The following is a 14,677-nucleotide window of genomic DNA, read 5'->3' on the forward strand; positions in this document are numbered from 1 at the left end:
TCTATCTCTCAAAAATAAAATAAACATTAAGATTTTTTTAAAAAAGAAGATGGTGATGGGCTTTCCACTGATGACAAGTTTCCCATTCTCAGCCTTGATTGCGCCATGAAATTTGCCATGGGTGGAATCATAGTGGAACACGTAGACCATGTAGTTGAGGTCAATGAAGGGGCATTGATGTTGACAGTATCCACTTTGCCATAGTTAAAAGCAGCCCTGGTGACCAGGTGCACAATAGGGTAGGGCCACATTTGTTTACTCTAACCATCACCACCATATCTGGGGGATGCAGCTGGCACTGTACCAGGAAATGTGGCCATCTGTCGAGTGGGGAGGAGCAGAGAGCTTTCTTAATCTCATTCATTGGCATAGCTGGTTTATTTGTTAGTCTTTGTTCAAGCTATATGTAATATAGGAGTTAATTTCTAACATATTTATGAGTTGCTCTTTAAATGTTGACTTCCTATATTTCAATGCCGCTCTCCAACTCCTAAATTCTATTGAGGTAACTCAACTTTCTTTAATTCTAGCAGTTTAAAATTTCCCTTTCAGCCCCAAAGCTTTTCTCTTAGTCTGGCCCCTTGATCAGAAATTCAGAATGGAACCAAAAATGGGAATGCAAGCTGGTGTAGCCACTCTGGAAAACAGTATGGAGGTTCCTCAAAACACTCAAAATAGAACTACCCTACGACCCAGCAATTGCACTACTAGGCATTTATCCACGGGATACAGGTGTGCTGTTTTGAAGGGACACATGCACCCCTATGTTTATAGCAGCACTATCAACAATAGCCAAAGTATGGAAAGAGCCCAAATGGATGAATGGATAAAGAATAAAGAAAATGTATATATGTGTGTGTGTATATATATATATATATACACATACATACATACACACACACACACACACACACACAATGCAGTATTACTCGGCAATCAAAAAGAATGAAATCTTGCCATTGCAACCACGTGGATGGAACTGGAGGGTATTATGCTAAGTGAAATCAGTCAGTCAGAGAAAGACAAAAATCATATGACTTCACTCATATGAGGTCTTTAAGAGACAAAACAGATGAACATAAGGGAAGGAAAACAAAAATAATATAACAGGGAGGGGGACAAAACAGAAGAGACTCGTAAATATGGAGAACAAACTGAGGGTTACTGGAGGGGTTGTGGGAGGCGGGATGGGCTAAATGGGTAAGGGGCACTAAAGAATCTACTCCTGAAATCATTGTTGCACTATATGCTAACTCATTTGGATGTAAATTTAAAAAAATAAAAAATAAAATTAAAGAAAAAGAATAATAAAGAAAGAATGGAACCAAAAAGAAGTAGACAGTAATAGCTGGGAATTGCTCAGGTTTATAATGATGAAACAGGTGAAGGGGGTGGTGCTGGTGCAGGGGTGGATGTGAATGGGAGAAGTTCAGCTTAGGGAGCCTGTAAGCCTGCACTTAATATCAGGAACCATGACAGGAGCTGGAAGTGCTGGAGGTTGAGAGTGAGGAGTCCCACGTCTCAAATATCAATCTTTGCCAGTAAACCATCGTTTTTTTCGGAAAACTGAAGTTAGAGAAAGGGAGCGCTTGTCCAGTCTCAGTACTTTAATGACCCAGCATGTAAGTGCTACCTCAGCATCCTCATCATATTCTTCTGGGTAATCTCCTAGATCCAAAGAGCCTTGTCGGAAATCTTCCACAACTATAGTCTGATGAGATTCCCTCTGAAGGAGTTAAGTGCTTTTGGCCCTTTTGAAAAAGGGTGAATTTCCTCATCAAACACAGGCTCATTTATGATTCAGCTCCTGCAGCCTTAACATGTGTGCATTAGTATCAGTAGTGTTTGTAACTTACAACCCTATATTGAACCAAGAAAATCAAGGGACTCAACTTGTAAAGCAGTGAGGATGAGTAGAAATAAAAGAGGATTCAAGGTTAGAGCCCCACCTCCATCTTGTCCTAGCAAGTTAATTAAAACTCTCTGTTGCCACAGCTTCTTCTGTGAAATAAGGGGAGTTATTTTCTTTTTCAGAGGTTTTTTGTTTTTTTTTTGTTTTGTTTTTTTTGATGAATGAGAGAGAGAATTGAGAAAAGCCTCACAAAGGAGGTCCCCTGTGTCGGTCTCTTTATTTTATGGACACATACCCGACCTCATTGAACTAATAAAATCCCTTGTAATGGTATAACAATTTTAGGTCAAAGAATTTCATAAATCCGGTGTGATTTAATGTACATTAATTGCCCTCAGGAAACTCCTAGATCAGAATGTAAATGAGCTACAAAAGCAAGTGAGAATCTTACAAGATAAAGGGAATCAACTGGAAATAACCAGTTCTCAGCAACAATCCAGAATTCAGCAACAGGAGGCCCAACTTCAAAAATACTTGGAAAACAAGAAAGAAAAATCAGATGAGGTAAGAAAGTAAATAGACATACTTTCTCAGTTTTCCTGTTTCCGTAGACCCGAGTGATCTAATCATAGCTAATAATAGCTAGTAATGAGTGCCTAGCATTTTACCCCTTAGGTTTATCGGGAAAGCAGAAACTACTCTAGGTATTTCAAGCAAGAATGGGTTTAACACAGGGAATCACATGCTTACAAACTGTTGGAAGGGAGATGTAAGGGTGAGGAGAAGGTCAGAAAGAACTGCTGCTGGCCTTTAATAACCCCAGTTCAGAAATCCCAGGGAGGGGCGCCCGGGTGGCTCAGTTGGTTGAGTGTCCGACTCTGGCTCAGGTCATGATCTCACAGTTTGTGAGTTCAAGCCCCACACAGGGCTCTCTGCTGTCAGTGCAGAGCCTGCTTCATATCCTCCGTCCTCTCTCTCCGCCCCTCCCCTGCTCATGCTCGGCTCTCTCTCTCTCAAAAAAATAAAACATTTGAAGGAAGGAAGGAAGGAAGGAAGGAAGGAAGGAAGGAAGGAAGGAAGGAAGAGAAAGAAAGAAAGGGAAAGGAAAGGAAAGCACAGAATGTTCTCATTTTTAAAAAATTTGTTTTTTCAGCATCTCAAGAGCAACGGAGAACTGTCAGAAAAGCTGTCCAAGTTGCAGCAAGAGAAGGAAGCACTGTGTAAAGAATATGCGCAACTTTTGAAGCAGATGGATGCCCATATGAGGTAAACAAAAAAAAGTTCTGGAAAGGGATTTCATGCCTTTTCCCAAATACACCCTTTTCATTTGCCTTCATGCTTTTATTCCCCTTCACATACTTTGCTCAGTCTGGACCACCCCCTCCCCATTTCAACTCTTCATTTCAAATCCTAATTCTTAGACTAGGAGTCACCTTCTCCAAGAAGCCCACCTTTCTTTCTTTCTTTCTTTCTTTCTTTCTTTCTTTCTTTCTTTCTTTCTTACGTTTATTTATTTTTGAGAGACAGCGTGAGACAGAGCACGAGTGGGGGAGGGGCAGAGAGATAGGGAGACACAGAATCTGAAGCAGGCTCCAGGCTCTGAGCTGTCAGCACAGAGCCTGATGTGGAGCTCAAAATCATGAACCGTGAGATCATGACCTGAGCCGAAGTCGGACGCTTAACCGACTGAGCCACCTGGGCACCTCTCCAAGAAGCCTTTCTTGACCCCACCAGCCTGGGCTGGGTGAAGTACTCATTCTTTGTAGCCTCCTCCTAGCCCTTTGCACATGCCTCTTTGTACTTATTTCAGAGCTTGCCACTTTGTCTTGAAATAGTGTGAGTTACTACCTGTCTTCCTCACCAGACTGTGTAGGCTTTTCAAGGGCATGGGCCATGGTCTTATTCATCTTTTTATCCATAGTTCTGATTATATAGTAGGTGCTCAATAAAAAATGTGTTTCTGAACTTCCTTCTCTTTCTGCCATTCACTGCTCATCATTCCACCAGATTCCTCCCACTCTCCTCCTCTCTGGAATGTAGCAGAGTAGTTCAGAGTATGGACTCTGGAGCCATATTGCCTGGGAACAAATCCTGGTTCTTCCAGAAACTAGCTGTGCGACCTTGGGTGAGTTATGTAAACTTTCTGTGCCTGAGGTCCCTCATCTTTAAAATGGGTAAAATAACAGCACTTACCTCAGAAAGTTGTTTTGAGAATTAAGTAAATCACTATATGTAAAGCACTTACTTAGAACAATGTTTAGCACACAGCTATTATCATATCTAGTTATTGTTCATTGTTTTTCCGTGATCCACCTTTCTCCTACCAGCTCTGTAGTCTTCTGCTCTATTCCTTCCATTAGGCTGAAATATCTTATTCTCTTGTGTTCTTACCTGCGTAATTATCACATTGATGAGAATGATTTAAAAACCCCTGTTTACTGCTGTAGAGCAGAGTGTTTTTAGAGTCACTGGTATCCCTTACCTTGCTTTGATCATCATAATACTGAAAAATGTAGAAACCATGGTCAGGGGAGTATGTGTGGTTCAGTTCATGCTGCTTACAAACCTAAAGCTAGAACTCAGTCGTCTAATAAGCTCTTTAGGGGCACCTGGGTGGCTGAGTTGGTTCAGTGACAGACTCTTGATTTCAGCTCAGGTCATGGTCTCACAGTTTGTGAGTTCAAGCCCAGCTTTGGACTCTGCACTGAGAGTGCAGAGCCTTATTGGGATCCTCTCTCTCCTCTCTCTCTCTCTCTCTCTCTCTCTCTCTGCTCCTGCCCTGCCCTGCTCACTCTCTAAATAAATAAATAAATAAATAAATAAATAAATAACTTAAAAAAAAAGTGAATAACCTATATAGGGCTCTTTCCACATCTTGTCTGGGTATTAGAGGGAGTTGAAAGAATGAAGTGCTAGGTCTAGGGCATATAAAATGCCACAATTCCTGACAAGTGAGTTGATCCTGAATCTAATATGTGTAGAAATTGCTTACCCAGAATCCTTTCTGTGTTTACTCCTAGTCTCTGTCATTTAAACACAGTTTTATGACTTTACTATCATAGCTTGGATAAAATTTTATATTCTCTTCCTCTTTTTTTTTTTGATGCAAAAAAGGTGATTTTATTAAAGCACAGGGACAGGACCCATGGGCGGGAAGAGCTCTCTACTGCAAGAGTGGAGGTGACCCTTTTATAGAGTCTGGGAAAGATAAAGTCAAGAGGAAGTTTCCAAAGAGACTTTCACATGCTAAAGACTTACTGGAAGCCTAGCTATTGTCAAGCTAAAGTTGTTTATCTCTTTAGCAAAGCATTATCATTAAGACCGGAGGGAGTTCCTGGACTTTTGGCCATTGATGGGATTGCCTTTTTGTTGTAAACTGGTAGAGACTATTTGTTTTTTGTCCTTTCCTGTTTTGGGATAGCTGGGAGTGTCCAAGGACTATCATACATGTCCTACCTGCGGGGGTGGGGGGTTGCTGTTAGCCTGTACTTTACCCCCAGCTTACCCCATGCTCCCCACTGAAAAATTTTGACCCTTAAATCTTTAAGGTTGTTGAAAGTGGAAGGTCTCATCTTCTGTAGCTTCTTCCTGCTGAGTAGGGGTGTAGAAATGTCCCTACCTATAAGGGTCAATATTGTTCAGTTGGGGAAGGTATAGGGGAGTTACAAAAGACAGAGGCAGCTGAATCCAAGGTGGACAATGTGTATGAACCTTCCTGAGTAGAAAGGATCATCTGTTGGCTTGAAGTTATTGCAGTGATGGAGTCTTAGCACCAGGCAGAGAGACATGGCAGAAAACAGCAAAACATGATTAGAATAACTAGAAAGATTAGCCCAAATAAAAGTCCTTTGGTAGTTGACAAAAATCCTCCAGTCCAGAAATTTAACCAATCATTAAAGGAAAGAGAGGGATTGTTTCCAGCACCAATTCAAGTATTCATGTCAGTTAGAAATCCGGAAATATTTTTGTGGTCATCTGGAATGTATACACAGCATTTTGTTTTTATGAGAGTACAAGTTTCACCTTGTGCAGCAGTTAAGACATCTAATACTATTCTATTTGGTAGAACTGCTCTATGCATAATGTTATTGAGAGTCATTGAAGGCTTTAACTGTGTAACAGGTGGTGTTTAACCATCATATAGACTCTGTTTTGTTTAGTAAGCAATTAGTCAATCAATAAAAGGTACTTTTATAGAAACAAGAAAAATACAGGTTAATGGTTAGAGCAAATTACAAACCCAGTGTTTACCAGTGCTACCAGTGAGATTTTTAGATGTCAGGCTTGAAGCATCCTCCAATGGGAGTGGGAACAGGCAGCAGGAATCAGATGGGTTTTTCTGATTTGTAATTCAGATGTCTCTTGTGATCCTTTTGAATGGCCCATTTTAAGAGGAATTGTTAGTATAAATTGGGGAAAGGAGAATGAAAAAGAAAGGTACAACCATCCTAAGAGAAGTTTGAGCAAAAGTTTGAGGTCTTCCACGGGTTTACAAGAACAAGAAGGCACATTAGTTTGCTCATTGGTTTTCTGAAGGAGGTACGGGTTTTATTTTAGATATAGGAGCCCGTAAAGAGTGCCCCTCTAATTTTACTTCAGTGGGAGTATATGATATGACCCCGTAGGGGACCTTTTATTTTAGAGTTAAATTCCCTACTATATTGGACTTTCAATTTACCAGGTCTCCTGGGTTTATATGGATGGGGTGGGTTTCTAGTAAATGTCAGATCAGGTTTAGGGAGACTATGGTTTGCATATCCACTTAAGAGATTTATGAATTAACCTGGATAATTCAAGTGAATAAATTAATAAAGTGAATAATTTAATAAAGGACTATAGTCTTTATCTATTGATAGGTCTACAGGGAGAAAAGTCTTTTCATACAATCTTTGGGGAATCCATCCCATTTTCCAGTTGTTTGGATAATCATATGCCCCTGGGGTTTTGTTATTATCACCACAGAATAACAAGCAAGAAGATTGTCCATACCTGTGGTATTATGACAGTTTTTCTGAAGTTTACCTCAAGTTGTCTAGTTTAGGCAAACAACATTTAAGACGATCAGAACTAGAATTTAACATTCATAAAGGTGTGTTATTGAAACCTGTTATTGAAACCTCTAAAAACCCTCATTTCCAAAGACAGCCAAATGGAAACCAATTTGTTTGTAGAACAAGTCCAGTTTTAACAAACTTGGCCTACTTATTTACAGAAGTTCAGCAAGAACAGTTATTGATCATATATATCTTTTAAATTTTACTTTGCTGGAACTTTTTAGAAGGAATCTCCAGATTGAACTTTTTAGTAGCCTCTCCAGGCCAGAAGCCAAGCCAAGTACTTGCTGTCAGACATGCCTGCAACACCTGTAGATTTGGGCGAATTCCTCTTCACAAGGTGCCGAAGATATCCCGAGGTTCCTGCACCTGCCAGGAAGTGACATTCTTTACTCACCTGGTTAGGCTGCTGGGAACTTAGCCAAGGAGCTTTATGGCTCCATGTGTCATAAAGTCAACCTTAGTTCCTTTTAACTGTATGGTCATAACTGAGTCTATGCATGTCTCTCAAATATGACATTCCAGTTAAAGCCTTGGTAAAATTACCAATATTTCCAATGGTGTCCGGTTCCAAGGAGAACAGATTCTCATTGAACTTATGTAGCAGTGAGACATACACATGGAGATGGGACACCAAGGCTTTTCTTTACAGGAAGCAGTTTTATTTGTGCCAGCACAGGCTCAGCGGGCTAAGACCCAAAAGGCTGAGCCCTGAGCACCGTGGGGGGCAGGAGAGGGTCGCCTTTTGTACAATTTTTGCTCCTTTGTCTCCCGCATATGGTAACCTACAGTCTGAATGGGCGGTCTATGTTACAGAGTCGTGAGGAATGTTGTGCACGTGCACATAGCCAGGTTGCCTTCTCTTGTCTTGAGGTTTTCACCACATTCCTTAGGGAGGGGCTCTACCACACTTAGGCAAACAAGTATGATGGCCATGGAAGAAAGAATGCTCACTGAGAACTTTTGAATTTGAGAGGGTTTAGGTAGAGAGAAAAGTTAAATACTTTGTACACAAATAAATACTTTATGACATTTCTGTATAGCACAGATATCTTGAGAAAGTTTCCTTAATCTGGAAGAGCAAATGTTAGAGAACCAGCAATACTTCAAAACAAGAGCTGCAAAACGATAACCATCTTTTTCAGTTCATTTAGTCCCATGTTACTAATTCTTGTTCTGTTTCAATGCAACTTTTTAGTTCTGAAAATTCTTACCCATCTTAATATTAATCTTAAAGATGTCAAATGCCTGTATGTGTCCTAAAAGTTCTTTGTATAAGTCTCCTTGAAGATGAAACATGTTTTCTTATATGCTTCCAGAACAAATAACTATAAATGACAAAATCTCAGAAACGGACATTGGTAACAATCTAATATGAGAGTTCATTAAGATGCAATTGACAGGGGCGCCTGGGTGGCTCAGTTGGTTGAACGTCCGACTTCAGCTCGGGTCATGATCTCGCCATCTCTGAGTTCGAGCCCGGAGCCTGTTTCGGATTCTGTGTCTCCCTCTCTCTCTGACCCTTCCCCATTCATGCTCTGTCTCTCTCTGTCTCAAAAAAATAAATAAACGTTAAAAAAAAATTTTTTTTAATTAAAAAAAAGATGCAATTGACAAGGAAATTCGGTTATTTTTGTGACACATAACACTTCAATAATCGGCATAGCCAAGTGCCGACCTTATTACCAAAACATATTAAAACATCAGGATTTGCATTTATATTGGAGCATTTACCCATGCATTTACCCATGCACTTACCCGTGCAACACAACCTAAGGTTTACCATGAATGACAGTGTCTTCCAAGTAACTTCACATACCAAAAAAAGGCCTAACTGGTCAAAAAGACTTCATTTACAATTTAAATCTTGGGAAGTTTGTTAAAACCTTAGAAAGTTACAGAGCACAACCTAAACAGGATTACTGCTCATTACAAATTTTATTTATTCATTTAACCAAGGTGGCACTGAGAGATTCCAAAGGCAAATATATAGGGTTATATAGTTGTTAGCAGAACTTAGCTCCTTTCACATTGAGAAGTTTTAACTTGAAGTAATCAAAGACTTGATAAAGAGGAAACCCAAAGCTTTGGTTTTCTCCGGCAGACCAGAGAGAAAAATTTTGCATATTATTTTTTTATCAAGAGCAGATCAACAATCCAAGAAAACTTTTGTGTTTTTAGCAGAGAGAAAAGCAGAATTTTAACCTTATACCAGTGTACTTTTAAAATCCATTCGTTGCAACCTTTGTGCATCCTAACCACACATGAAATTCCTTTCCAGAGATTTTCCTTCACGAACCTTCTACAACTTTCCTTTGCCATCAGATTTTGTTCCAAACCATTTCTCTCCAAACAGCCCTTCTCATTTAGGACAAAATTACTTTCTTTTACCTTCCACAAAAATGTATTTCCATTCCTTATATTCTTCTTACACATTTCCTACATTTTTACATACCGAGTTGTTTCCCTTATTTCCATTAGTATAAACTACATTCAGCAGAATTTTAACTCTTAGAAACCTTAGTTTCCAGTGAAAACTTAGTAGTAACCGATTGTGAACTGTTACCAGAATTCTTAAGATGGCAAATTTATGAACCACTTAAGCACAAGCATGTTTGCCGACAGACCCAAATAGCCTTAGTTTCTCTGCAATAAGAAGTCAAAGCGCAAACCTAATTAATGTTTTAGCATTCCATTCTATTTGGAAAAGACCTAGATGTCCAATGAATTCTATCCCGTTCATTATACAATCGAAACTTTAATGTTTCAGGTTACCAAAGACTTTGAAAGCTGTCTTAACAATTACTGCTGAAAACTTCAAGACAGACAAAATTAGCCATTATTTTAAGTCATCTTTTTGCTAACAAATTGCAGAGGTAACCTGAGCTTATTTGACCTTCAGCAAACCCAGATAGAATAAAAAAAAAAAGTTTTATATTTAATGCTGATAAACAGGTTTATCTCAAACCAGCAAACTTAAATTAGTTTAACTACCAAAAATGTTACCCCTGCATCCACTTAAAAGTCAATCAATTTGTTCCCCGTCTTTAGTTTTTACCTGGAACATCAGCGGGGAATATGAAGTGGGGAGTCCAAGGGGGTGTCCTTTACTCCTTGACTTAGAGGGTGGGAGGAGGAGCCAATGGTGCCTGAGGCACCAATGATGGTATAGGAACCAGTTGTGCAGGCTGCACCCAAGGTGGTGCAGAAATAGGAGGAGGGGGAGGGGAAGGCTGAAGAGGTGAGGTTCTACCCAGAGGCCTGAAAGCAGATAAAATTCCAGAGGGCAGAGAGAGAGAGAGAGAGAGAGAGAGGTCTACTTGGTCCTAAAGCCTGTCCACTTGGACAGATGAGCAGGCACCAGGTTTTTTGTTTTGTTTTGTTTTGTTTCCAAAGTGGAAATATGGAGTCCGTGTCAGGTAGGAGAAGGCAGACATTTGTTTCCCTGAAACAAATGGAGTTTCGGCAGCTGCTTGGGAATATTCCTTAAAGTCCCCGTCCCTAGGTAGACTAACCACAGTTAGTTCCAATTATAGCCATTAACCCAGGAAATGAATGAAGGAGAGGCCCTCACATCTATTAGCAGAACAGAGAGAGAGTCAAGTGTCCCCTTCATTAGGGATGGCCTGGGTTTCCTCCAGCAACTTAGTTCTATCAGGAGGAGGCCTGTTTAGACATCCAGTATGTCAGGAGGGAGTTTACTAACCAAACACATTTAGGCAAATACATTCTGTAAGAGGACTTTTCGTCTGGGTCCTGATTTAGAGCCGTGAATGCCTGGACCTAGAGTACCTCTATCCATTTGCCAGATTTCCTGCAGAAGAGATCTAATGGCTAGATCCTAGTAAGGCCATGCAGTGTTACGGGAGATCAGTCCTTTCCTAAATTTTGCAATGCAAATTGTCTCCACTGGATTGAAAAGGCATCTCAAGGGAGGATCCCTGAGAACTGAAGAGGAGCTCCCATGTTCCTCCTTCCTAGAGAGAGAAGTAGAGAAGGTCCATTACTACGGAGATCCGCCACCTCACCACCACCCCCCCCCCCGCCCCGACTCCCCACTCCCAGTTGGCGTCCCATACGCAGGATGTGTCAGAGGTTCCTGGTGTTAAAGTGACCTGAGGCATCCCTCGAACAAAGTTGCTATGATCACTGACTGACCAGCCAACTAAGGGCCCCTGAAGGAAGGATGCTAGGGTCCCTCCCTCCCTCCCCCGGCTTCCCCATTGCATCCTAGACTACAGATGTGTGCTGACGTATGGACTGAGTTTGCCTTGTCAAAAAGGCTGAGAAGAAACCGCCATTTTTAACCCAAGGAAAATACTGGAAAAGTTTTACAAGGGGGAATTAGCCAATTTTGTAATGTAAGTAGCAGTTAGTAGAAGACGTTGACAGAAAACAGTAAAGATAGAAATCTATCATGATCTAAGTGACATTCCAACACATATAGGCTTTACAGCCAACTTCCCTGGGAAATGGTCCCCAGTTGAGTTTTAATTCAATTGAGTACTGGTTTCGGCTGGCTCCTAGTGGGGGTCTCCTGGCCAGAGGCGGCTAGTCCAGAGATTTGGAGGGGAATTACATTAGACCAATGAGGAGGAAACCTCACACTGGAGTCTTAGGATCGGTGGCCGTCCTGGTGACTTAGGTGGCTGTCCCGTCCCCAAGACAGACAACTTTGTATAAGGACAGGAATAAAGAGAGGGCATCAAGCTTCTGGGTCTTATTACCATTCCCGCCAGGGTACTAACTTTCAGCCAAAAGGCAGGCTTTTTCCTCCCCATAGAGTAGCCACAGCTAGAGGATTGCAACCTAAGCAATCGACATGAAAGTGTTCCAATTCGACCACATTCCTTGAAAAGCCCCTGAAATGAGAGTAAAGGAAGAAAAGAAAAGGTACTCATCAAGTTTGCACCAAGGCTCAGAGTCCAGATGAAAAGACTCAAAGCTCCCATGTAAGGGCACCAAAATGATGGGATTCTTACCACATGTAATCTTTTGTGTCCAACTTCTTTTGCTCAACATATTCTATGATTTTTGATGCTCACGTATAGTCATAAATATTTGTCATTTTATCTTAAAATTTTTTGCCGGCTGTGAGGCTGGTGATTCTTCCATGTTATTTTCCCCTTGCCTTTGGGACAGTGGATCCTGACCCTAGCTGCATGTGCCTGGGCACCAGCATAGATTTAGTTAGATCAGAAGCAGTGGGGATAGGGCTTAGGGATGGATCACTGTTTTTATAAAAGCTTCCTCATGTGATTCTGATGTGCCATCCGGTGTTAAAAAACACAGATTTAGGAAAGAAAATGGAAGAACTGTCAAAACTCGAAGTTCATTTTTGTTTTCATTCCCCTGATCCCAGTCCTGGCCTTTATGGACCATGCCTAATTTTTCCATGTTTTCCCAACCACTCTTCCAGAGGAACAAATTCCTTGCCTTTTTGAAAGAAAAATAATGGAAAAATCCATCTGGTTCTACTCGAACATAAACAAAAAGTTGTCCTAAATTTTAAAACATGAGTATTGTGCTGCCTCATAGATCTAGTAGTTAATAAAACCAAAAATAAACTTAGAAAATGCATGTGCTCTTCAGGCAAGTTGGCCAACAGAGCTTCTGACCAAAGCAGAAAGTGTGCCAAACAGCCAGTCAGCAATGGCGAGGGAAGGCTCCAGCCTCTCACCAGCTGTACTGCGTCAACATACTCTTCAAACCATGCGTAACACTACAGGAAGAAGCCTGAGTATCAGGCAGTAGGAGCTAGTTAGGTCAACCCTAATCCACTCACTTAATGGAACTTCATTCCACTGTAAAAGATGGGGGCCCTGAAGGTGAGACAGCAGCATGAGGAAATGCTTACAATATAATAAATGAAAAGGGCATAAGGTAAAAAGTTTAATATAGGTAAGATTTAAGGAAAAGATGCTTATAAAAAGACTAGAAGGAAATACAACCACTATTTTAATACTAATCATATTGGGAGTTGGGTTTTCTTCCCAAATTTTCTATAGCTTATCATCTTACTTTAAAAAATAAATTAATTTCTGGGGCGCCTGAGTGGCTCCAGTGGGTGTCTGACTTCGGCTCAGGTCATAGTCTCACACTTTATGAGTTCAGGCCCGGCATCAGGCTCTGTGCTGGCAGCTTGGAGCCTGGAGCCTGCTTTGGATTCTATATCTCCCTCTCCCTCTGCCCTACCCCTGCTGGTACTCTTTCCCTCTCTCTCTTTCGAAAATAAATAAAACATTAAAAACAATTTTTAATAAAAAAATTTCTTTTTTTAAATGTTTATTTATTTATTTTGAGAGAGAGAGAGAGAGAAAAAAGAGAGAGTAGGGGAGGATCAGAGAGAGAGGGAGAGAATCCCCAACTCCGCTAACAACACAGAGCCCGACCTGGGGCTTGAGCTTTAAGCTCGACACTGACAGTGTGGATCCCTCCCCCTCTCTCTCTCTGCCCCTCCCCTGCACCCGCTCTCTTTTTCAAAAATAATGAACTAAAAAAAAAAAAAAAAAAAAAAAAAGGACATAATTTACAAAGCTGTACGACTCTCTTGGAGTAGCTCTTCCATCACAGTTTGATTAGAATTAGCATCTAGATAAGTCTGTTTTGCTCCTCCCCTCCAGCTGGTTCCTAGTACTTGTATAAAACAAAATATCAAACCCACACATATTTGGTCAATTTATGACAAGGAAGCAAAGAATATACAGTGGGGAAGAGACAGTCTCTTCAATAAACAGCGTTGTGGAAACTGGATGGTTACATGCCAAAGAATGAAGCTGGACCACTCTCTTATACCATACACAAAATTTTACTCAAAAAATGGATTAAAGACTTGAATGTAAGACCTGAAATGTAAGCCTACAGTTAACACAATATTCAATGGTGAAATGCTGAAAGCTTTCTCTAGTAGATCAGAAGATATAAACTTTCTGTTATAAAACAAATAAATCGTGGAGATGCAATGTATAGCATGGTGACCAGAGTTAGTATTGTATTGCATCTTTGAAAGCTGCTAAGAGAGTAAATCTTAAAAGCTCTCATCACAAGAAGAAAAGTTTCTATATATGGTGACAGATGTTAGACTGTAGTGATCGTTTTGCAATATACACAAATATCAACTCATTATGTTACACAGCTAAAACTAATATAATGTCAATTATGCCTCAATTTAAAAAATAATGAAATTTAATTTCATTTTTAAAAATTAAAAAATAAATTTCTTACTGGAGAAATCAGCGACATCTGGTTTGCTTGGCTTTGCTGGCATTATAGCATTAGGGTAGAGTGGGAGATCACAGGCTCTAAGGTCAGATTCTTCTTTGTACAAGTAACTTCCTTCTGGGTCAGGAGTCTCAAGGGCACCCTTAGGTTTGTGATTCATTCGGACTCACAGAACTCAGAAAAGCCGTTATACTCATGGTTATGGTATATTACAGTGAAAGAATACAGATTAAAATCAGCAGAGGAGAAAGGCACATAGGATAGAGTCCAGGAGAGACAGGATGCAAGCCTGTTGTCCTCTCCCAGTGGAGTAGAACGGACAGTACATAATCCTACCAGCAATGATGTGTGACAACACGTATGAAGATTTCCCAACCAGGGAAACTCACCTGAGCCTTGACATCCAGAGATTTTTATCGGGGGTCAGTCTCATCGGCATGGAGTGCCCCAGTGATTACCGTTAATTACTCAGTCTCCAGACTCCCAAACCCCCAAGGTCAAACTGACACAGCATGGCCCAGGGCCCTAGGAGAACAAAAATGCTCTCACC

At 40.6% G+C, this 14,677-nt stretch overlaps 1 protein-coding gene across 1 annotated transcript in view; it reads left to right on the plus strand.

Annotated features, from left to right (window-relative positions):
* The window catches only part of LOC115521692 (coiled-coil domain-containing protein 30), a 74,678-nt gene that overhangs the window by 42,793 nt on the left and 17,208 nt on the right, over window positions 1–14,677 (plus strand). Inside the window, exons 8-9 of the mRNA XM_032594270.1 lie at window positions 2,251–2,416; window positions 3,006–3,118. Of these exons, the coding sequence (XP_032450161.1) occupies window positions 2,251–2,416; window positions 3,006–3,118 (279 nt within the window). The remainder of the gene's footprint in view (window positions 1–2,250; window positions 2,417–3,005; window positions 3,119–14,677) is intronic.

Source organism: Lynx canadensis, chromosome C1 (genome assembly GCF_007474595.2).
Source record: "Lynx canadensis isolate LIC74 chromosome C1, mLynCan4.pri.v2, whole genome shotgun sequence".
Classification (NCBI taxonomy): Eukaryota; Metazoa; Chordata; class Mammalia; order Carnivora; family Felidae; genus Lynx; species Lynx canadensis.